At 41.6% G+C, this 22,256-nt stretch overlaps 1 protein-coding gene across 1 annotated transcript; it reads right to left on the bottom strand.

Annotated features, from left to right (window-relative positions):
• Positions 1–4,915: 4,915 nt before the first annotated feature.
• On the bottom strand, positions 4,916–22,193 carry CREG2 (cellular repressor of E1A stimulated genes 2). The gene is made up of 4 exons (XM_066313670.1): positions 21,795–22,193; positions 19,507–19,676; positions 7,864–7,977; positions 4,916–6,111 (listed from the first exon to the last, which is right to left on the bottom strand). The coding sequence occupies exons 1-4, from the start codon at positions 22,191–22,193 to the stop codon at positions 5,964–5,966; spliced, it is 831 nt and encodes a 276-aa protein (XP_066169767.1). The 3' UTR covers positions 4,916–5,963.
• Positions 22,194–22,256: the final 63 nt, after the last annotated feature.

Below are 22,256 nucleotides of genomic sequence, written 5' to 3' on the forward strand. Positions count from 1 at the left end.
CAGCCCCTTCACCCGCTCCACTGCCCTTCTCTGCACCGATTCCAGCACCTCCATACCCTTGAATAGAGGGACCCAGAACTGGACACAGCACTCAAGGTGTGGCCTCAGCAGTGCCGAGGACAAGAGAAGAATTACTTTCCTAGCCCTGCTGGCCACCCTGTTTCTAATACAGGCCAGGATACAGACCATTGCCTCTAGTCTGCCGGCGCTGTTTAAGGAGCACGGCTGGTGCTCAGGGATCAAACCGAGGCGCCTTCGGCACGGAGCCGCCGCTGCCCCCCTGGCACCCTCCGTGCCCTGCCGGCGAGCCCCGGGGCTGCCCGCACCGCCATGGGGCGGCCCCGAGTCCTGCACGCCGGCACCGGCAGTGGCCAAGGTGAATGAGTCACCCCCGCAACCTCCGCGGCACACCTCGCCCTCAATCGAGGGTGCAGCATGGCCTCCTGAGGAGTGGAGCGAGGCTGGAGCGGCAGAAGCAAGGGCTCGAGGGAACAAGAGGTGGCCGGAAGGCAGCGAAGAACAGAACAGACGTGCAGGGGAAAGGGAACGGAGCTACGCGCGGTGCCTGTGCTGTTGTGCTGAGGGAAGCTCACTCCAGAGGGATGGAAGATGGTGACGTTTTTCATCTGTACCGTATGTGGAGGAAAAAGTATATAAGTACAAGATTAAGGTACTTAATAGACATGGTCATTCTATGGACTTGTTTTCCATTGAATAGAAGTATTTGACATACACGTCTTCTTGAATAAACACAGACTCTTCCCTATTTCTTTCACCGAACACATCCGTGCCTTTTCCTAGCTTTTAAAATGAATCACTTGTTTTCACCAGCTACCAGCCTTTTTAAAATTGCTTTCCTTCAGAAGACAACAGCTGTGTGTTCCTGTACTGTTACCTATGTTGTCGACAACATTGTCAGACTTTGCTGATGTCCTTCCTAATGGTGATTATATGTTGTGGGTGCTGACACAGGCAGGGCCTAATAGAGCCTGGAACAGTTTGTGCAGAAGATAACACTGGAAAAAGCCATGAGGTCGATGAACTGCCCTATTCTGTCTCAGCATCAAGCCAATATGTTCCCATTTCGCTTCCAGAGGCAGTGTTTCAACAAACAAACACCTTCAAACCCAAAGTATTCCTTAAAGCAACTCTAGCATTCTCCCAAAATAAAACTTGGCAGTGCTAGGACTCTCTCCAAAGGCACTGAGCATAGTGACAAGGAGATTAAAGTGGCAAAATCATGAGGACAGACAGGACTGAGCAGACAAAGTAATGTGGAAGGGGCTGTGGAGAACTTGGAAGCTGAGGGAAGAACATAGGAAAATGAGAGTTACTGAAAAAAAATGAAAAGAGGATAAGAAAACAGGAGCATCTAGCAAAATATTAGGTGGGAGAGGGCATGTGGAGGTGGTGGCAAAGAAAAGACAGGCAAAAGGTGAGTTTTATTGAAGGATGATAAGCAACACAATTTGAAAGAAGCACAAATTCAGTAGTTAGCAAAAAGCAGATTAAAAAATGGAAGTACTTCAGTGATTCCAAATTCAATCAGTGTTCCAATTAGGGTTTGGTAGAGGTAGAAACCCTATTTTTTTATCCAGAAATGGGATAAAAGTAAAAAGAGTAAGTAAAAGTAAAAACAGTAGGTAAAAAGGAGGAAACCAAAAGCTGCACGAAACGTTCTTTAAAAAATACAGATTACTGGAAATAAGAAGCTTGTGTTGACTGAGATTTTTACAGGTTAGGGAACTGTTGACACAGTTCTTATAGTAAATGCAGTCCAGTTGCAAGAGAAAGATTTAAAGTGTAAATAGGAAACACAGGCTGTTACTTGATCCTAGCATGGGCTGTTATTCTATTCTATTCTATTCTATTCTATTCTATTCTATTCTATTCTATTCTATTCTATTCTATTCTATTCTATTCTATTCTATTCTATTCTATTCTTTATTTGATATGAAGTGGGGATTTTAGTATGAGAGCTTGAATTTTGTTGAAAGGAGGTGATGTGGGAAAACAAGATGAGAAGGTAAATCGTCAGACTTGTCTTAAGAAAATGCATCAGGGGAAAGTGGACAGTAGAGAACAAGCTGTAACAAGAACTTGTAAGAGCAAGGCTGGCAATGGAAGAAATAGCACTGAGGAAACTTCCAAAACAATGTTAATGCGCACCCAAGAGGTGATTGCTCAGTTCCTACGTGCAGAAAAGAAGAGTGAACTTTAAGAGTGACATTTAACTGCCACAGTGAAAACAAAGAACACAATAATGAGAAGACAAAGGAATGATAAAAGGTGCTTGGCCAGACTTTTCTCCCCAGAGAAAAGGCAGAGCAGAGTCTCAGTTCCCACAAATATTTTGAAAGAAATTAACTTGATCCCGGAAAACTCAGGGAGAAAAAAACAAAAAAGATGTTCAGATCATACAGAAATTGTTATGGTTCTTAGGCATTACAATGTGGGTTACTCTGGCAAATGCTGTACTGAAGAATATCCCTATACAATTTCTGCTTTGAAATTTGTTTTATTTGCATTTCTTCTTCATGGCCATTTTGTTAATGACTTTTAGTATTTCTAGAAATCAAAATACATTGCAAATTGCAATACACATCCAGAAATGAGACAGGTTGCATTTCAACCACTGAAGTGATGAAAATTTCATCAGAAACAGAGCACTCTTTGGTTAAATAAGAACAGCAGTTCAAAATAGCTGTGCCTAAATCCTGTACATGCATTTCTTTTGCCCAAATTAGCAAGAAGTGAGAACCCAACTTTTCAACTTCATTTTTCTTTTTTCAGCAAGTACACAGAAATGACTAAATACATCTTTTAAATATTGCAATACCACAGTTAAAATTTTAAACATGTTGCACAACAAACTTTTTTGGGAAGCTACAGAAATAACAAAAATACAGAACACATGGAAATTACACATCAGCTAGTTGAAATTATTAATAAATATACAAGAGCTTATCAAGACTTATGAAAATGCTTGTTTGATCCAATAATTAAAGCTCAACAAATAAATGGGATTTTTGCTATTGATTTGAACTGAAGCAACTTCAGACTCTACAGTCTTAAGGAACTATGGTTTTATTGTGGCATTTCAGATAAAACTCTGGATTAAAAGCTTCAATAAACATCACTTACCATGTGATGATTAATATTACTTGAGAAATTTTTCTGTTTAAAGAAAAATTAGAACTAGCCTATTAATAATAATATAAAGCCCAAGTAAGCAAACTACTATCACCTCCCTTTTTTTGTTGTTGTTTTTTTTTTTTTTTCTGTCTCGAAAATTCCATTAAAAATCTGCAGGTTGTATTTTTGATTAATTTCCACAGACTTTCAGGGATTGTAATAGGAGTTATTCCTTGGGTGAAGGAAGCATGAAATGTGAACAGGTGATATAAGACAGCATTTCTTCACGAGGCCCCTTTTGTCACATTACATGTAACCAACATTTCGTGTTTTGAGGTTCTGTCAAGACCCTCAGGGCAGGTCCATGCAGAAAAGCTTCTTGATGAATGTGTCACTTTACAATACAGGAGCTACTCCAATTAATCTGTGTATGCAAGGATGCAGCCTGTAAGAAATTGGGTGCTGTAAATTCAAAACCTTTCTTAGTACACACTAACTTCTTAAACCATTAAAGCTCTTCTGAACCTTCTTGACACAATCCCTTACTGCTTCAAGGCTTGTTATTAAGGTAACGGATTGGACATAGGACCACATCACTGTTGCCAGGGGATGTGAATGAAATTGAGAGGATAGTAACAGTAGCACTTCTAAAATTCTTCCTCTATTCTTCAGCTTGTTTAAACATTAAGATTGTACTCTGGATTCGCTTAACCTGTGTGTATTTAGGAGTGGGGACAGAATGGGGGTTTCAGATTTCTCTGGGAATAGTAGTGAACTGGGATAAGGAAATATGTAATTATACTTTCACAGAAATGTTACACTTGAGAAATAATCTCACAAGGACTAGAATTCTTCCTGTTAAACTCAGATTTGAAAGTCCCATTAATCCTAATGGACAAAGTCATCAAATCCATAGTGGACAAAGATTATAGGAAATCAAAGAGGATTTCACTTTATGGTATTCTATTAATCTGTATAGGACGGGCCATCTTGCTTCAGTATTACACAATGCAAGATTCTGGGGCAAACTCAAATGTGAAAATGCAGCTCATCTGCCAAGAAAAAAAAAAAAAAAAAAAAAAAAGAAGGAAATAGATTCAGGCAGGACACTTCCTCCTTTTGTGTAATTACCTCTGCAAAAGTCTCTGGCAATGAGACAAGAATAAAAAAGCTTAGTGAGTGTCTAAACAAAGGTTCCCCCCCATCATTTGCCTCAGCTTCTTACAGAATATCAGAAATAGCAGTGATGCCTGGGGCCAGGGACTCACCCTAGGGCTAAGCTGGGCATCCTGGGGCTCCTTGTAGTTAAACCAGCATGGTGCCCAGCTGTTCTGGGAATGACTCCCTCTCTCCATGCCTGAGCCAAAATAAACTCAGCTACACTTAATTGGCTTCCAGCTGATCATAGCTCATGCAGCTGCCTCTGAGGTCAGCCCAGGGATTAACCTGTACAAGCTCAGAGCACTTGCCCAGGCATCCAGGCTCCTCCCCAGCCCAGACATGGTGCAGGTGGATGTCCAGAGGTCAAGTCCACTCCCAGGGATGCTGGAAGACCTTCGCCATAGGCACATAAACCCCATCTCAATGTGTCTCCTTAATGTAACAGAGAGAGCAGCCATATAATTTTCAAACTGTGTGGTGACTTGGCTGGTTAGCCATGGGTATTTTCTTTCTGTGATACACTTAAGAACTGCAGAATAAGTTTACCAGGAGGACATCTAGAGAAAGTGCTGACGGCGATTCAAATACCTTTGAACTCTTTTGATATTACCACATGTGTTTGAAACAAACTTTGCACTTTCCACACCGGGAAAAGCAGTTTTTCATGGCCTGAAATACCTGCCATCTTTAGGCTTCTTTAAAAAATAAATGCATGAACAAGCCCTTTAAACCTTGGGGAGGAATCGAGTTAGGGGACAGGCTCCACCCCTCAGCGAGTTAGTGAGGGCTTACGAAAAATCAGTTGCACAAGTCAGTTAAAAATAAAGCAGTGGCTGGAGCAGGGAGGAAAAAAAATTGGGACTACAGGCTATTAAAAATACTTTTCCTGTCTCAACAGGAACAGGCTAGCTGAGAACATTTACTTAAATTCTTCTTATGAGAATGTTTATACTTGTATTGAGATAATCCTTGTGGGGCTGATTTGATTTTGGCCTTTAACATGTTTAACCAGCTTTGTGTCAGAAACAAGTTATATTGGAGCTGTGTTGTTTGAACTGATTGCATTTTTTTCTGCTAAGGAGAGAAGTTTTACTCAATTTCCAAGTGAAATATGAAATTATCTAATAAAGGAAAAGCACACATAGAAAAGAGAAGTTGGCAAATGAGGACAGCTTTAGCAAATAATTTGTTTTTAAACTTAAATACCTAAATTTGCAGCTATTAAGTTTCTGTAAAGTACTTACAAATCAAGGGAGACCAAGCAGCAGTAATGCCTCTACAATGCATAGAGGGTTCTGAGTAGGCAATTTGCATTTTCTGCAAATCACAACATTATATTTAGCACATAGTGTAGTTTCTCTGTGGGTGCACAGCAATAGAAGTCAAAACAAACAGATACAAAGCATTTTAAAAACAGCATTCAGATGACGCATTGCCTGCTTGAAATGACAAGTCTGTATATTGCAGGGTAGGGCTAATATCCACCTCTCCTTTATAATTTGAGAGTCTGTGTTGATTTATTTTCACTCTACTCCATGTGGGACAGGGCTATTTTGAAGCCTTTGGAGAGAAGAAGAAAAATATCACTGCAAAGAAACCATCTACCAATAATTTTTAAAGTGTCTGGAAAGGAAACTCAGGAGATTTTTATCTCAAAGCCCATTCAATCATCCTTTACTTGGAACCGCTTTTAAATACTCTTCTACTGCAATGGGAGAAACTTCTCCATACCAGCTTTGAAGCCAGATGTGTTCGATGTTCATTTTCATGAAGAACCACTCATAGCTACGAGGCCACTTTCTTACCACTGGGTGCCTGGAAGGACAAAGAAAAGCAAAACAAATATTAAAAGATTTGCCAAAGCATATGCATAATCTGCTTTTTTTCTTCAGCCTAGTGTCCTCAGCCAGAGTGAAACCTGAGATATGAGAACACCATCGTTCATCTTTTTGGCCCTTCCTTGCTGTGAGGTTTATGATCATCCACACCCCAGTCTGGCGAGAACTGCAACACAGGCAGCCAGCAATCACCACCTTCCCCCACTGCAGAACCCTGTCTGTAAAGGTAGATGTTGTTTGGTCTCTGAGTAAGTGAAAAATAGTTAGAGAAGACTCTTTGAATGTATGCCAGGGTTGTGCTTGTATCTGTTTAAAAGAAACAGTATCCTGAAAATGCTGCATCTTTGGTAGCAATTGTGGTATGGAAGGAGCGCTAATAAAACTGGGTAGCAGGTAGAACATAGCCTCTGCAAGCTGTCGCCTCCAACAGCCTTCTCATCCTGTATTTGTCATTTCTCTGGTCTCTCTTACAGCTAGGTCAGACAGATTCTCCCTGACTGGGTGCAGATGTCTGGTTCCCAGGCCCCAGCAAGTGTAGCTGTGGGAAGCTCAGAGTGGACACCACAGTTCGAGACACAGTGCTCACAGGAACATGGAAAAGTGGTGCAAGTCTGGGCAGGGTTGGCTCAGTGCTCCTCTGCTCCTGCAGAGGACCCTGCGGCAGAGGTGCTTGGTTTGGCAACCTCTTGGTTTCCCTCTTATTGAGAAGATGGTGTTTCCTACCATTTTCTGAGTCGTCCCTTTGAGCACCTATGACTCTGGGGTTGGTAAGTGGCATCAGATTCTCCTGGCACTGTATGTGCCCTAGCAGGCCTCACTTTATCATTCTAGCTCTTGCACCCTGACCACAGAGCATCCTCTGCTGAGCTGCTGGTAGACTCTGGATCACATGGAAATCTAACTTCTGTGAAGTTTGTAAAGAAGGTTTGTGTGTCAATATGGCCCCATCCATTTGTGGTCCCGTTTTTGCTATTGATGACACGCATTGACAGTGTCCCACCCTGACCCCATCCTGTAGGTCAGAAAGAATATAATCTCTGGGCTGTTTTGGATCCAAGCTCGTCCCAGTTTCCCAGCAGTATTTGACTGACTAGGCAAGGTGCACCTGGAGCACAATCCCTGGCAGCCTGTGTGGGAAGCATGTGCCCCAGCTAAGGTTCAGGCTTTTCATGCCTGTAATTCTGGAGACCCACTGAAGGGCATGGCGGCACACCCTGTGTGTGTGCTACACATCTGGGCTGTGCTTGCAGCTGTTCAAAGGAGACTGTTCAGTAAGTACTATGGCTTTGAAGCAGCTGGGATATTAGCAGATATAATTTAATTTGTAAACTCCACCCTGAAAATGTTTGTAAGCCCAAAGGCAGCAGGCCTCTGCTCTGTCTCTGAGTCCACTACCTGTCATGAGGTAGGGTAGAATCATTAAAGATAACAAATACACCATGGAATTATGTAATCTCTCCTTGGAACCAGGTGACGTATCGTCATAATCCCCAGATTATAAACTGTGCCTTACCAGAGTCCAACACTAACTAACTGCATTTCCATATTTCATTTCCTCAAGAGTTAAAAGGTCTGTCATTTCAAACCACACAGAAGCCAACATGCTTCATGGCCCCAAAGTAAAGGTCAGGCTTGTAATTTCTCAGATTTTCTGTACCAAACGACCACATTTGTGTATTTGTCTCAAACCCGTGGGTTGCACTCTAATATGTGCCTGTTAGATACAGACCTGGAAAACATTGCTTGCTTGGCAAATTCGACTTCCTCCGGAGGCACCGTGACCATCTGTCCTGTGAGAGTCAGCCTGGTGCACCTTGGATCCTCTGGATCAATTACATTTTTTCTGTGAACAGAGAGAAGTGCTCATCAGTAATAGCTTGCTTGCTTTCTTAAGGGATTTTGTAGAAGTGTGGACTCCTGCTCACATATAAAAAGCTTTGCCAAGCCTTGTGGGTCTTCTCTACTCCCAGCCATACTGTTAGGTGGAGGGGGGAAGTCTGGAAGGAACACTCAACTGGCACATAGCTCTGCTGTAGATAGTTGCTTAATCTTAATTTACACTCATAAAAAGTATATATCAGATTGTAAAAAAATGGGAAAATGGCAGTGTTCCCAGACAGATGTACAGACCTGTATTCAGGATTCTGAGCAGAAGTAGTGAGATGGTTAGTCTGTGCCTATGCCTACAGAAAAGAGTATGAATATGTGTATCTGTATGTAAAACATAAGGTCTTTTCTTTGTGCTTATCCTAGAAAATCAATCTTTGTTCATTTTTTACCCATTTTTCAACTGCTTTACACCAAATAGAAAAGTTCTCCAATTGCTTTCAGACCAAGACAGAGAACGTACTTGTTACATTTTCACTCTTTGTATATAATAATAATAAATTACTCCCTTTAGTAACTGCAGGGCAATTGCTGAGTCTGACATATACGATACAAGGATATAAATCATAAGTAAATCTACCAATTGAAAAAAAAAAGGGCATATGAAAATACTGCAAAGCCTTGATCCTTGCAAATACTGAGCAGCCCAAAGTCCTGCTGCCTGCAGTTTGAGACTGCTTTGTGTCTCAGGGAACCATGGTTCCAATGTCAGCCCAAGAAACTACATTAGGAAATGAAAGCTGCATTTCTTCTTCACTATGTTTTAATCACATTAAATTACATCTCATCTGCGTACAATTTTACTTAAAGATCTTGGCTTGAGCCCTTTAGCCTTAACTATGAGCAATCTGCAATGGCTTCACTTTTGGTTATATTTCTCAATGTGTGTCTAGTGTACGCAGGAAACATATGGGCATCCTCCCGCAGCTAATTTAACACCTGCAGATTCTCCACAGATGGTTATGAGAGACTGTGTAGCTCACTAAATAAAATATCTGCTTTTCTAAAGAGGGTAATGAACAGAGATATGTAAGGGAAGTACAGGAGGCTGATTGATACTTGACTGTGTCTGGTAAGCACTTGCCACTGTCTGCAGCCTGACCTTCAAAGTGCCATTTGCAGTCACATCATCTCAGGGATACTTTTTTGGTGTCCTGTTCAGTTTGGAGCAGTAGTTGTCTGAAGGTGATGTTCAGTTTAACACCTTTTGGACAAATTCCACTTGTATTCATTTTCTTCTCCTATGCTTACTGATGGGACGAAGGGGCAAGGCCAAAGATCAAGTTCAAACTTTTTGTCCACATCAACTTATAATGGTCTAATTTTCTCTAATACAGTTTTTAAAGTTATAAAAGGGCTGTTCTGAGTACCTGAAAATCTGCATTCCCTGCCCAGACCCTGGGTTTATTTCTATCAGTGCGTATGCAGAGTACAAACTTGTCTACATAATCACCTTGGTACACCACAGATCCTCAGCACTGACTCCTAGTGTCTGTGGATGTTGTCACTTCATGTCTGGGTTCCAGTGGCCTGAAAGCACTCTGTCCCTAAGGAACACAGCTCCATGCCCCAGGGACACCCATAACTCCTGGAATTTCTTTTGCATAGGCTTTGGGTGTTGTGTGGCTGCCCAGCATCCATGGCCCAGTGAGATGCTCCCCTACCAAAACATAAATAAATAACGTCAAATACAGTGAAATACAGCTGAAGAGAAAGGAGCCAATCCCACATGCAGAGGATGTCAGCTGAGGGTCTGCCTGTCCAGCGGCCAGGGCAGTGCACATTCACAGTATTGCAACTGTTGGCCCAGGATGGTGAAGTGTTAAAGTCCATTTGAAGGAGTCTCCTGATCTATTGTTATTTTTATGCTTAATCTTAATACTGTAATACTGTAATACTTAATAATACCAAAGCCCTCTGCATATGTTTATATATTCAGTACATGTTTAACATTTATACTGATGAAGGAAAGGGACTTCTTGAGAGCAGAAATTCAGTTCAGAAAATTGCTTTAAAACAATTGTGCATCTGAATTTATGATACAATTACCTCCACAACCAAACAGTATCATAAAACTACTGAAGAGCCAGGAAAAGCAGGAATATTTGCAAGCGTCTTTCTTGCACATACCTCCTAGGTACCATGTGGTTAATTATTTTAAGAGAGGATTTTGAAAGGGATTGTTATTAAAAGATATCTGTGTTTCATAGAGCAGATCAAAGTGATAGATTTTGGATGTGATCAGGACTAGTGAGAAGTTTTGGTCTGACCTTCTCAGATTACAATTATCTGGTGTTTTTGTGCAAGTCCATGTTTATTCTAAAAGCACAGTATTTCATTTTGACGCAACAGAGCTGATGTAGCTGTGGTTAAGCAGTGAAGCGTGCCTGCCTTTGCTGAGAAAGTTTTGCCTAATACGACTAGTGTCTGATGTGACTCTTCCCCAACTGACATGAAAACTGCTCTCAACATACTTGGCTGACAACAAAGCCCACACACTGTACATCCATAGCTTGAATAGGGTTTTTTTTATGTTTTGGAGTTTTTTTCCCTGGCTTCTTCTGTTTACAGTTTTCTGTACATTCTCATGAGTCAGGGTGCTACACTGATTGACACACATAATTCTATTTTCCCAGTAAAAATTATTCAAACTGAATTTTGCATATTGGAATAATATCCTGGAGGGTCAGTTTGTTTTTTCTGGGAAATGACTCAAACAAATTATTCGTTGAGATTATGTTAGGTGAGGTTTTGGAAGAGCTGAACAGAGCAATGATAAATTTGAGTTCAGCACAGTGTTATTACTTTGTTGGTTTTGCCTTCAGGTCTGCCTCCTATCGTAGGGTTTTTGTTTCAGATTAGGAATCTTGTATTCTAATCTGACATTAGCATTAATATTTTCTTTTTCAAAGGGACCCTTCATATTCTGAAGTGAATTTGTTTCTGCATTTCTGGTTTTTGGCATAGTATTTCCCTAATGATGTTTGATTACTTTTATATTTCATAAACCATCAAAACCCACTAAACTTACAGGTAGCATTTTCAAATGTAGTGAATGGGTCTCGCGTTTTCAGTGTTGTTGCCAGTGCAACTACTACAAACGCAGGATTTGCTTCCTTGGAACAAAGGTGATATAGTCAGGGAGTTACGTCATATTTTTATTAAAGATAATAAAGGTATATTTACTAAAACATTCCTCACTTGCATCTGTAGAGGTCTAGTCATTCATTCACTAGACATTTCTTTCCTCTATATGAATACATATTCAGCTCTCAGTCGCTGAGATCTTTTCATCTTTGCTGGCACAAGAACAGGTGGATGCAGAGGAGCTTTACGTAACATTTGTGTGCTGCTGACTGGGTGTGAGGGGGAGGCAGGGTCAGGGGTAGAGATGGTGACACTGTTGATCTGTTAAGGAAACCCAAGGTGGTTTCCCAGGTGGCTGGTCTTAACCCGAATCAAGCCTTCTGTCTCCATGGAGAGGACTTCATGAATGCTATAGTAAAATATGAGCTGAGAGGAAGAGAAAGCTGGTAACTGTGAAAGAAGACCAAGCAATAGGGAACACATTCTTTTCCTTCATGCTTATGTCAAATATGTATACTTTGTTGCAGAAAATTAGGAAGGCCAGATTAAAATGGAAGAAGATTCAGTTTGTGCATTTTATAAGAAAACAGTGCATTAAGAGAGATCATCTTAATTATTCATCTGACCTGTGAAGAGAAAAGGATTGTTCCTGTTCCTGTGCTTAGAGTGAGCAAAGTAGGTATGCAGATTTTGACCCAGTCCAGGCAGTTTTCTTCCAAGTGTGTGAGATGACATCACCTACAAAGGTGCCAGCTTTACTGAGCTTAAGGAGAGGCCTGCATCCAAGTGAAAAGTGTTTCCCAACAGAAATGCAATGCTGCAAAGCACATTGCTAATGAACTTGTCCCACTTATTTTACTATGTAACTCTTCCGCAATTTCTGGGTCCTGGTTCAAGAGTGGTTCAGAGCAAAGACTGCCACCTACTCATTAAATTGTTTACTACACCAACGATCTCTTGGAGTTTAATTAGAAGGTTCTTATACAGCAACTATCCAAGTCCAGGTGTTATGAAACTATACTTCAGGTTGCTGTGGTTCTATTGGCACAAAAGATGATGACATTGGGACTTGGTTAGGACTCCTTTTCACAACTGAGATTTCTGCTTTGACTGATGATGCTCCGGCTCCTGGCTTCTGACCAAAGTATCCCTGAGTATTATCTTCATTCTCAGCCTCTGCAATCCATTAGTGAGGTGACACTGATCTGCCACAGATCAACAGGAAAAGCAAATTAAGAGTTTGGAAGGCACTGGGAAGGAAAGCCAGGTACTCCCAAGAAGGAACTGGTAAGAGAAAGGCAGGAGGGTTCAGTACTGTTCCAGTCTAGGTGTCGAAGCAGCAGTCTGTGCAGAGGAATCCCCCTCTTTTTCTTCTTCCCCAGCCTTCTTTTCCCACAAAGGAGCTGACATTCTTCTCCACCCCCTGAGGAAACCAGACCTTCCATCCTCCCTAATGGATGAAATGTCCCCTGAACACATTTCTCACTGCTGTGGGAGAAAGTACTGCTCTTATCCCTCTACTTCTTCAGAACTGAAGAGAAAAGAAGCTGGGAAAGAGCTTTCTCCTATTGCAGAAAAGAAGAGACAGAGAGCCAAGAAGAAAGCCCAGAGAACTGTTTCCCTACTTTTTTTTTCTACTTTAAAGCACAGTAGCAGGTAGCAGTCATGAAAACCCATGTAATTAAGAGGTGGGGATTGGCTGCTAACACAACTCATCCCTGTCACCTCCCATGGATGCAAGGTAGGTGACTCTGTCACACCCTGCACAGGGCTCATCTTCACATAGCCCCAAACTGGGCACAAGGTGAAAAGGCAGAGTTATTTTCTACTATATAAAATGCATCATAGGATTTTTGTCCCTTAAAATCAACAAAAAGGAAGGGAGGGAATGCTCTATCCTTAGAGAATTACTGTAAAGTGCATATAATTTTGATTCATAAATGTGATTAAATTTAAAAAGTAAGTTGCTCTCCTCATTCATTTCATTTGTTCACCACCAGAGTCTCTGAAGCAGAAAGAATGTATTGGTGCTGCTAATCTGCATGGCATGAACGTCAAACAAAATCTCCACTGAAAGCAATTTCATAATCTGAAAAGCTGTTGCTGGCCTTCAACCGGATATGGCTAGGCAGTTCTGCCCTGCTCTGATTTTGCCAAGAATTTCTTTATCAGCCATGTTTGGGAGCCAGCAAAGTTAGTTAGAACATCTTTGCTTTTGGAAGAGGTCTTATGTTTTGAATCTGAAGTCAAGTCAGGGAGCAAAAGTGTATTGGTGCAGTGGCTATTCTATTCCTCTAAGTGAGCCTGTGCTCCTGGTATATGTGTTTTAACATTTCAAATAATTTCATTCTTTCTAGAAGATAATCCTTTCTAAAATGCTTTAATTACAATGTGTTATGTGAAGCCAGTCTGTTTGCCTCTCTCCGTTGACAATAACAATGCATTTCTTCAGCTAACTCTGTGTTTCAGACAGGAACCTTTTATATCGTTTAACCACAGACAATTCATGGAGGAAAAAAAGTATCACGGCATCAACTATTTCTGCAAACAGAGTCAGAGAAACACTATTTCACTAGAAACGGATTTTAGGAAGTTGGTTATTTAAGAATACAGGGAAAATAGTAATTTAGAAATGTAATGTGTGTATTGGCTCATGATGATAGTAGGTTTCATGTTTGACTTTCTAATTTGGTACCTTCATTTTTAGTTTTTTTTAAATACCAAATTTTTAGGAACAGCTACTGACATAATTATTTGCACATGACTAAAAAGGAGCAATATAAATACCAGAACTAGAAATGTGTCTGTGCTACAGAATTAGGAGGTGGATCTCAAAAACTGATGGATGTCTGAATTCGGCCTTTGTCTTCTGCATGTGTAATTTCTCTTTGTGTGAAGGTACAGCACCAGATTTCTTTGTTATATTAATCCTTGTATTAACAACAGTGACTCTACAAACCCAACAGCAGTTATATGTTGAGTGGCCATATGACATCCCAAAGGCTGTGCCTTCCACCCATGGCAGGCTTATTGTCCCTCAGGACTGCCCAGAGAATGAAGCTGGATGTTTGTGCATGCCACCAATCCACCACACAGCAGGAACCCAGATCCACAAAATTCTTCTTCTCTTCTCATGGCTTGGTGGCTCAAAACTTCCTGTCAACATTTCCCACGCAGCATTTAGGAAACCTACAGAGTCAGCTTATGTCCACTGAAGGCATCTGCCTGATAATGCCAACCTGCTACCTCAAGCACCAGATGAGCATGGCGGGTAAAATGGCTGTGATGGAGTCACCCCTGATGGAGATCATAAATTAGAAGGGGAATCTGAATTCATGAAAATCACTCATGGTCTGCAGTGTGGATTTGAAACAGCATCCTCATCTACTAGCAGGAAAAAAACAAAGGTGGACTGACCCCAAAGCTTGCTGCTTTTCCTTTGTATGAAAACCAGTTCATGGCAGACATGTAAATGCTCCTTCTCTAAGAAAGCTGCAGTGTGTCCCTGTGAATGTGCTGAACCTGATGTCAAGGAGTTGACACATGTTTAAAATTAATTGCCTTTTTTTCCAGGCTGCAGCTGTAATGAGGCAGACTCAGGAGCTTACTTGGAAAGAGGAATCCTCTGAGCAGCCTGTGTGTTGTGAAATGTGTTTAGAACAATAGCTGCTCTATTCTTTAATGTCGGGCTTGGTCTTGCTCCCCTCTGAAAGCTGCAAGAATGGAACTCAATCTTTTCAGCTTGTCAGTGGCATAGACATACCAGCTTAGTCTATTTATAGCCCTGAACCATTTAATTTTTCTTGCCTCTATTATCCATTTATCAGCCTTCAGATAAAATGCTGTGTAGTTGCTAACAAATGCTGTCTCTATCCTAGCCATAAGAGCCTTCTCAGAGAGGAGCAGCCCTTCTCCCTCTGGGAAATGGCAATCTCTAGGTCAGAAATGAGAAATCCAAACTGTAGCTGCAGTACCACAATGTCCTGCGATTAGTGCCTAGTCAGATGCGTTGCAGCCCTCTTTCTTTCAATATTAAATGTTGTTTTTCCTATTAGTTTAGGGTTTTCAAATTTTCTGTTCAGCTGATTAAATATTGAGGCTGGAGCACCATAAAGGCCAGTCTGTATTCCTCACATCCTTGAAAGGGAAAATATTTATTGTCAAGGTTTGGAACTTAAGTCTGTTCTGAAACAAAACAAATGAAATTTGTTACTAAATAAATTTAATATCAAATTGGTGTACACAAGTCACTTGAAACTCATTAGGTACATGAAGACATTGAAATGTCAGCTATGTTTTCTTTCTAAAGGCCAGAGATTTCTTTTGCATGAAATAGGTCAGAGGCATTTTTCAGGAGAGTGCCAAATACTCCCAGGAGCATTGGCTACAGGCACCGATCAGCTTTCACATTTATTTTGATTCTTGCAACTCAGACTAGATTAATAATGGAATTCTAATAAAGTTCCACATGAAAACAAGCTACAATTGCATTACTGGCATACAAGGACATGAACTTTCTCACGTAGAATATAATTCGTTTAGCTATATTACATAATTCTTTTGAAACCAAAACAATTAATGATGCACTTGAAGAGAATGTCTGGCAAGAATGGCACTTTTCTTTGCAAAGAAAACCTCATCGCTACCACTTTAATACTAGCAGGACCTGAGGTCTCACAGAGTGAAAGGTCTTGCCTCTCGTATAGTGCTAGTAAAGAAAACTTTTGCTATATCAAACTTGAGACACCACATAAAGCTCTGCACTGAGGATGCTGTGCTGCTTGCATGTCACAGCCTGTCTGTCTCAGCAGGTCAAGTGCACCCTGAAGCTGGGGACAGGCTGCCCCAAGCACTGGCAGCAGGGCCTGGACACCTTATTGTTTTCTTCAGTGTCACACTGCCTGCAGAGCCCTTTCTGTGGGGTAACAGTGGGGTGGTGTGCTGGGCTGCAATTTTACATGTTGCTGCTTTTAAATGTAAAAATTGCTCATGGACTCCTAGTTTAAAACATACATTAATTTCTAGTTATAGGGGAAGGTAAGAGAAGAAAGGTAAAGTCCAGTGCCCATACCCTTTCTCACTGAGAGACAGCCTCAAAGCTTGCTCACATTTCATATTATCAAAAACGAAAATTGTATCTCAAGTAAGGACCCAGCTTTTCATTTTCCATATTGCTTGTCCTTTGCACTAATGCCAGCCAACATCTGTTCCAGATGAGAACTTCAGAAATAATGAAAAAGAAACTGAAGGTAAAAACAAAATAAATAATGCTTGGAGCACTGATCAAACTCTGAACTTGTGCACTCAATTCAGTATTAAGCTCAATATTTGGAGCATGGTTACATTATAAAATGAGAATATTCTATTTTCCACCACCTTCTCTTTTCCTTTCCCCTCTCCTTTGCTTTTCTCTTGCTCTTGAGAAGCTGATTCAAGTTACTAAGCCAGTAGAAATCCCATCCAGAAAAAAAAGCCCAAAAAAACAACAAACCCAAGAGGTTTCTGCTGGGTTACTGAGCTAAAATAGGCCCGCCATATGGTCAGCTGGAGGGAGGGGGTGGGATTGCATGGCCAGGAGCAGTACCGGCCACAGGATGAAAAGAAGGACTGGCATAAAAACTTATTCTTGCTGTCAGGATAATTTTCTTCACATTTACGTTTCAGTTCAGGCTGAGGCAAAGCCCAGAACTGATGGGCAGCAGGGTAGCATTACTGGTGGTAGGGAAGGAGAGTAGGGATGTGGCAAATGGTAATTAGTTTGGACTAAGCTGTTTTGCAAATCCAGGTTTAGCTTCTTGGTGGTGCCCAGAGAGTTCTTTTCACCAGAGAGCACAGTCTCAGACTGCAGAGGGGACTGTAGAGTCAGATGACAGAATCCAGGTTGCACTGGCTGCAAAACAAGCAGCAGCAAATATCTGGCATACTGATCAAAAGGGCAGGGATTTGAAAATTAATAGTGATGTAATAAAAAGACATTGAATAAAAATCCACAAAGGTTTGTGGTGTATATGGATTTCAGATTTCTATAAATCATGCAGCATTTCTCTTTTGTTGGAGAATTGTCACTTCCCAAACAGGTAAATCAGGCAGTGATGTTGCTAAGCCATAAGAGACAAAGACTTTCAAGAGTGTTTAAAGTCAGGGATCAAACGCCACACTTAAGTGGGTATGTGGTTCAGAAGTGCTCAACACTACCACTTATCATCAATGGAAGCTTCTCTGAGTCTTAGGCTCTGAAAATAGGGCACTGAGTAGTAGCACATAGGACTTAAAATACGTTTTTAAGCACTTGGACTGGACAGTAAGTTTACTATTATACTGAATGGAAAAGGTCAGAAAGCAGGAATAAATGCCATTAGGCCTGCAGTGAAAGAACAGATATATTTATTTTCTAAATTATGAATCCAAAATATGTAATGAAAACATTTAAGCAATAAGCAGAACCATTCCACTGTTAACTTCACTACTTCACTGACCTCCTCAAGTGTTCAAAACTGAATTACCTTAACAAATGGTGCTAGAAGTTTCCTATTTGGTGTTTACATTGTAAGAGGAAGCCATGATTTCCATTCCTTGGGAATAGGATGTCAGCCTGAAATTACCTGTACTGCTTCTACAGTAGAAACATTTGTACATGGACTAAGAAACGTTTCATTTTTTCCACCATGTAACTCTATAGAAAACAATATATTCTGAAGACAAATACAGACAAGTGTAACAGTAATGTTTTATATTTCTCATTCTTTGTTTTTCCCAGGGTTCCTCTCAGCAATTAGGCTTGAGAGCTGGGGAAATCTGAAGATAAAACCTCTCCTTACCCAAAGAGAACCTTAAGTTGGAAGAAAAACTATTAATGCCATTTCTTTCTGAAGGAGTCTGTTCTTACCAGTTCTCTCTCTCTCTCCTTGCAATGTCAGCTAAGACATTACCTGCTTTGGTAACAGAGTCCTGTCTGACACAATTTCAGTGACATGCACCTTGTCACGTAAGGAGGCCTTTGTAAATAACACTTCACACAAGGCTGACCCAGCCAAGTTTGCCACATGACTGACTGTAAACAGACATATGGTAGAGATGCATCTTCTTCAAGGAGACAAGAATGGAAGGGAAAACTGAATAATCTTTGAGGTTACATACATATATTTTACACACATAAAGCTTTGGGGATCTAAGTTATTCATTATATGCAAAGAACGAAATGGACCTGTTGGAGTGAGTCCAGAGGAAGTCATGAAGATGATCACAGGGTTGGAACAACTCTCCTACAAAGAGAGGCTGAGCAGTTGGAATTGTTCAGCCTAGAGAAGACTCCAGGGAGACCTTACAAGCAGACTTCCAGCACCTAAAGGGAGCCTGCAAGGGAGTTGGGGAGGGACTTCTCACAAGGGCATGTAGTGATACGACAATGGGATAATGGATTTGAACTAAAAGAGAGCAGGCTTTGATTAGATGTTAGAAAGAAATTCTTTGTTGTGAGAGTTGTGAAAACCTGGAACAGGTTGTCCATAGAAGCTGTGGATGCTCCATCCTGGGAAGTGTTGAAGGCCAGGCTAGATGCAGCTTTGACAGCCTGGTCTAGTGGAAGGCAGCCTGTCTGTGGCAGGGGGGTGGACTTAGACAGCCCTTAAAGTTTCTTCCAACACAAACCATTCTGTGATTCGAAGATTCTGTGACATGATTAAGAAAAAGTCAACTCACTGCTGTCTCTGGAGAAAAGAACCAGGGATTAGATGTACATTGGTAAACCTCAGACCTGGATTTCTATATTTGGGGGGTCATTTACTGACTGTTTGTGATATACAAGGTGTATAGAATTTGCAAAGATATCATATTCAATCGTATTCTCTGAAGAGGTGGAAATCAGATGGAGTGTCACAAGCCTGAGCATATAACTTGTGAACTGAAAGCCTGACATCCTCTTACAGAACCCAGAGAGCTGGAGCTTTGTCAAGGCATTCAGTACAGTCTTCAGGGTTTTCAGCAGAGCAAAGATGCCTGCTTTACTGTGAATTGGATAGCCTTTGAAACTCTATGGATTTTATTGGCTAGATCACTATAGACTATTATAGGATCCTGAACACCCAGATTTTATGTAGGCACCTCCAAGAAGAGATTAAAATTTAGGTATATTAATGTTCAAGCTGAAAGCCACTCCAGCTGTTGATGCTACAATATACTTCAGTGACACCTCTGCTATTCTCTACTATGCTTTACCAGGGAAATTTATTGCAAAAAAAAAAAAAAAAACCCAAAAAAACCAAGCAAATCAAAAAACATAAGAATGTAGCTGATCATGAGAGTCAAAAGTAAGTGCAGGACATTGAAGGTGGGGACCCAGCATTCTGTTCTGAGGTCTCTGTTCCCAATGAAGATGGTAGGAGGCAGATAAAACTGTTACCTGCAGAAATTTCCATCTGCTTCTGGAAGGGTCAGAGAAGCCATGGGATTCTTCAGAAGATCTGTCACAGTGTCATCCTTTGGTGTCACGTAAAAGAAAGGGATTCCAGTGCTGTTATTGACGGGACCATCACTGAGGAGTAAACAGTTCCCATAGGGCATACCTTGGATCTGCAAAATCCAAATAAGCAACTGGTTACATCTTTACACATAGATGGTTTTCAGTGTGGGAGATTCCCTCAAGGACTCTGGCAGAGAGAACAGCCAGCCTCATTGCTCCCATTTTCTGTTGTCATCATGAGACAGCATTTCTTCTAAATCAGATCTATCTCCTCTAAATTAGATCTATCATGCTTCTACAAAAACAGATCTCTCCTCTACTTCTCTCTAGTCCTGTCCATGACACTATAAAGAACATTTTCTCTTCCACTAAGCTTAAAGGAACTACCAAATTAAAAATGCTTAAGTGCATGAATCTCTTTTTTTCCTGCCATTGATGTCAGGAAATGTTTACCCTAAATCACTGCTGGTACCTTTCCTCAAACCCAAAAGGATATAGAGCCTAATTTAGCCTTGATTCAGCCTGCTTTTTACTCTAATACTGCCTCCTCTTTTGGTTTTGACTTGCAATGTGATTGCATCGGTTTGCAAAAACCAGAAAGCATTTGAGCTAAAATTGTGTTTGAAGTCAAACTGGACATCAGCTCAGCTTCCTGGGCAGGAACATCAGATTCCTGATGGGGAGTGTCTCAACTACCAAGCCAGCCAAAGTAAAACCTCCTCCCATGGCAGGGAAGGGACACTAAGGAGCCAAGTTTTCAAAAATGTTTTCTCCCATACACTGACCTGTGTACACAGTGGTTTTAAGGTAGGGGAAAATGTCCTTGCCCAGTAGTGACACTGCTTCAGAATAACATATACACCTAATGTGCTTTTCATCCCATTATAAATAGCAATGACAGATATTCAGTTAATTACTCCTTTTTTTCATGTCTTCAGATATGTTTTCCTCATGGTCCATTAGATATTAAACAGTAAAATTATCTGTCAATACACTAAATCTTTTACAACAAAGTAAAATTAAATATGAATGGTTAATTTTAAAAAACCCTGGATGACATTGTTACCTGGGTAGCATACTTTCTGATTTTTAATGTTTTTATGCCCTTAAAATATTTATGCTTATAGCTTTCACAGATGGTGTTTGTTGGGTCTACTTAGAAGTAATGCTTTAATGATATTACATAACTTAAAAAATAAAAACCTTGTTTATTATTAAGAGTTACAATTTAAAAAAAAAAAGTTCTCAGTAATATTGCAGGACATGTTCCTATTGCTTAAAATACTCAGTCTGTCATGGAAGGTTAATATTACTCTGGATTCTCAAAAATAATTATGATCACAGGCAGTACAGTTCAGCATTCAAAGCAGCAAACACCACCCCTTGAATTTCAGATTTTATTATGAACCAAATTTTTCGGTATTACTTCTGTGTTCTGTCTGGAGGCAGATAACTGCAGACTGTATTATGGCTGTAATTGCACTGAGGGTTTCTGGCAAGAGCATAAACCAAAAGAGTTACGATCATATGGTTTAATAGGATTTCCAAAAGCTGATTTAGAAATACAGGCCTCTTCTCTTTACATACAAATTCATTCAATGCTATATTTTTTCAATCTGTTTTTGCATTTCACAATAACATTAACAAACACTAAGTCAGCCAAGCTTCCTGAAGATGTAGGTGCTTCTAAATTTAATTTAAAATTGTAAATAATTAATTGTAAGTAATTAATCTGTGAATACTTTCAACAGAAAGTTAAGATTTTTTTTATTTATTTATTTATCTTTTTTTTCCCCTTTTGTCTGAGCGGTACTGGATGCTGTGTCTCATCCCAACGTTTCGCTTTGAAAAAGGAAATATTTTAAAGCTGGACAAAATAATGACCCCAATTCTCTGGTACAGCCCAGATATTTTGTTTAATGTTCCTGACAGAGAAATCGTCCTTTAAGCAGGTATAGCTGGACGGACGGGCAGTTTTTGCGGTAGCCCAGCGGGCTCTCCTCCTCTTCCTCCTGAGACAGCCCCTCTCCAAACCCTTCGATGCTGCTCTGCCTCCTGGCCTAGAGATTTTGCTTTTTTTGTGTGTCTCTCTGGGGCGGTTTTTAGCGTTCATCCTCCCTCCCTGTGCTCCGAGCGCGATTTCTCCTGCAGAGTTTGCGCTGCTCCCTGCGCGGCGCGGGCGCTGCTCCGGCGGGTAACGCGTGGCGTGGGCGCCGTGGGCACCGTACCTGTCCTCGGGCGGCCCGCGTCGCCACGAAGCCCCAGGTGTTGTGGCGGGCGAGGAAGCGGGCGGTCCCGGCGCGTCCCGGCGCCACGCCGCCCTCCCGCCGGTAGGAGAACATCCTGGAGGGGGCGGCCCCCTGCCCCGGCCGCCGCGCCGCCGGCCCGGAGCCCAGCGCCGCATCCTCGCGGTACGCCGAGGCCGGGTAGCTCTGCTTCCAGAGGCCGCCCGCCTCCTCCAGCAGCGCGGGCAGCGCCTCCTCGGTGGAGGAGCCGTGCAGCTCGTCCGCCGCCGCCCCGGCCTCGGGCAGCGGCCACGACACGGAGCTGACCACCACGTACCCCCCCGCGCCGCCGCACAGCAGCGCCGGCAGCAGCCACCACGGCCACGGCCGCCGCGCCGACATCTTCTGCGGCAGCGCCCGCGCCGCGCCCGCCGCGCCCTCCCGCGGCCGCCGCCCGCCCCGCAC

This window comes from Sylvia atricapilla, chromosome 2 (genome assembly GCF_009819655.1).
Source record: "Sylvia atricapilla isolate bSylAtr1 chromosome 2, bSylAtr1.pri, whole genome shotgun sequence".
NCBI classification, from domain to species: Eukaryota; Metazoa; Chordata; class Aves; order Passeriformes; family Sylviidae; genus Sylvia; species Sylvia atricapilla.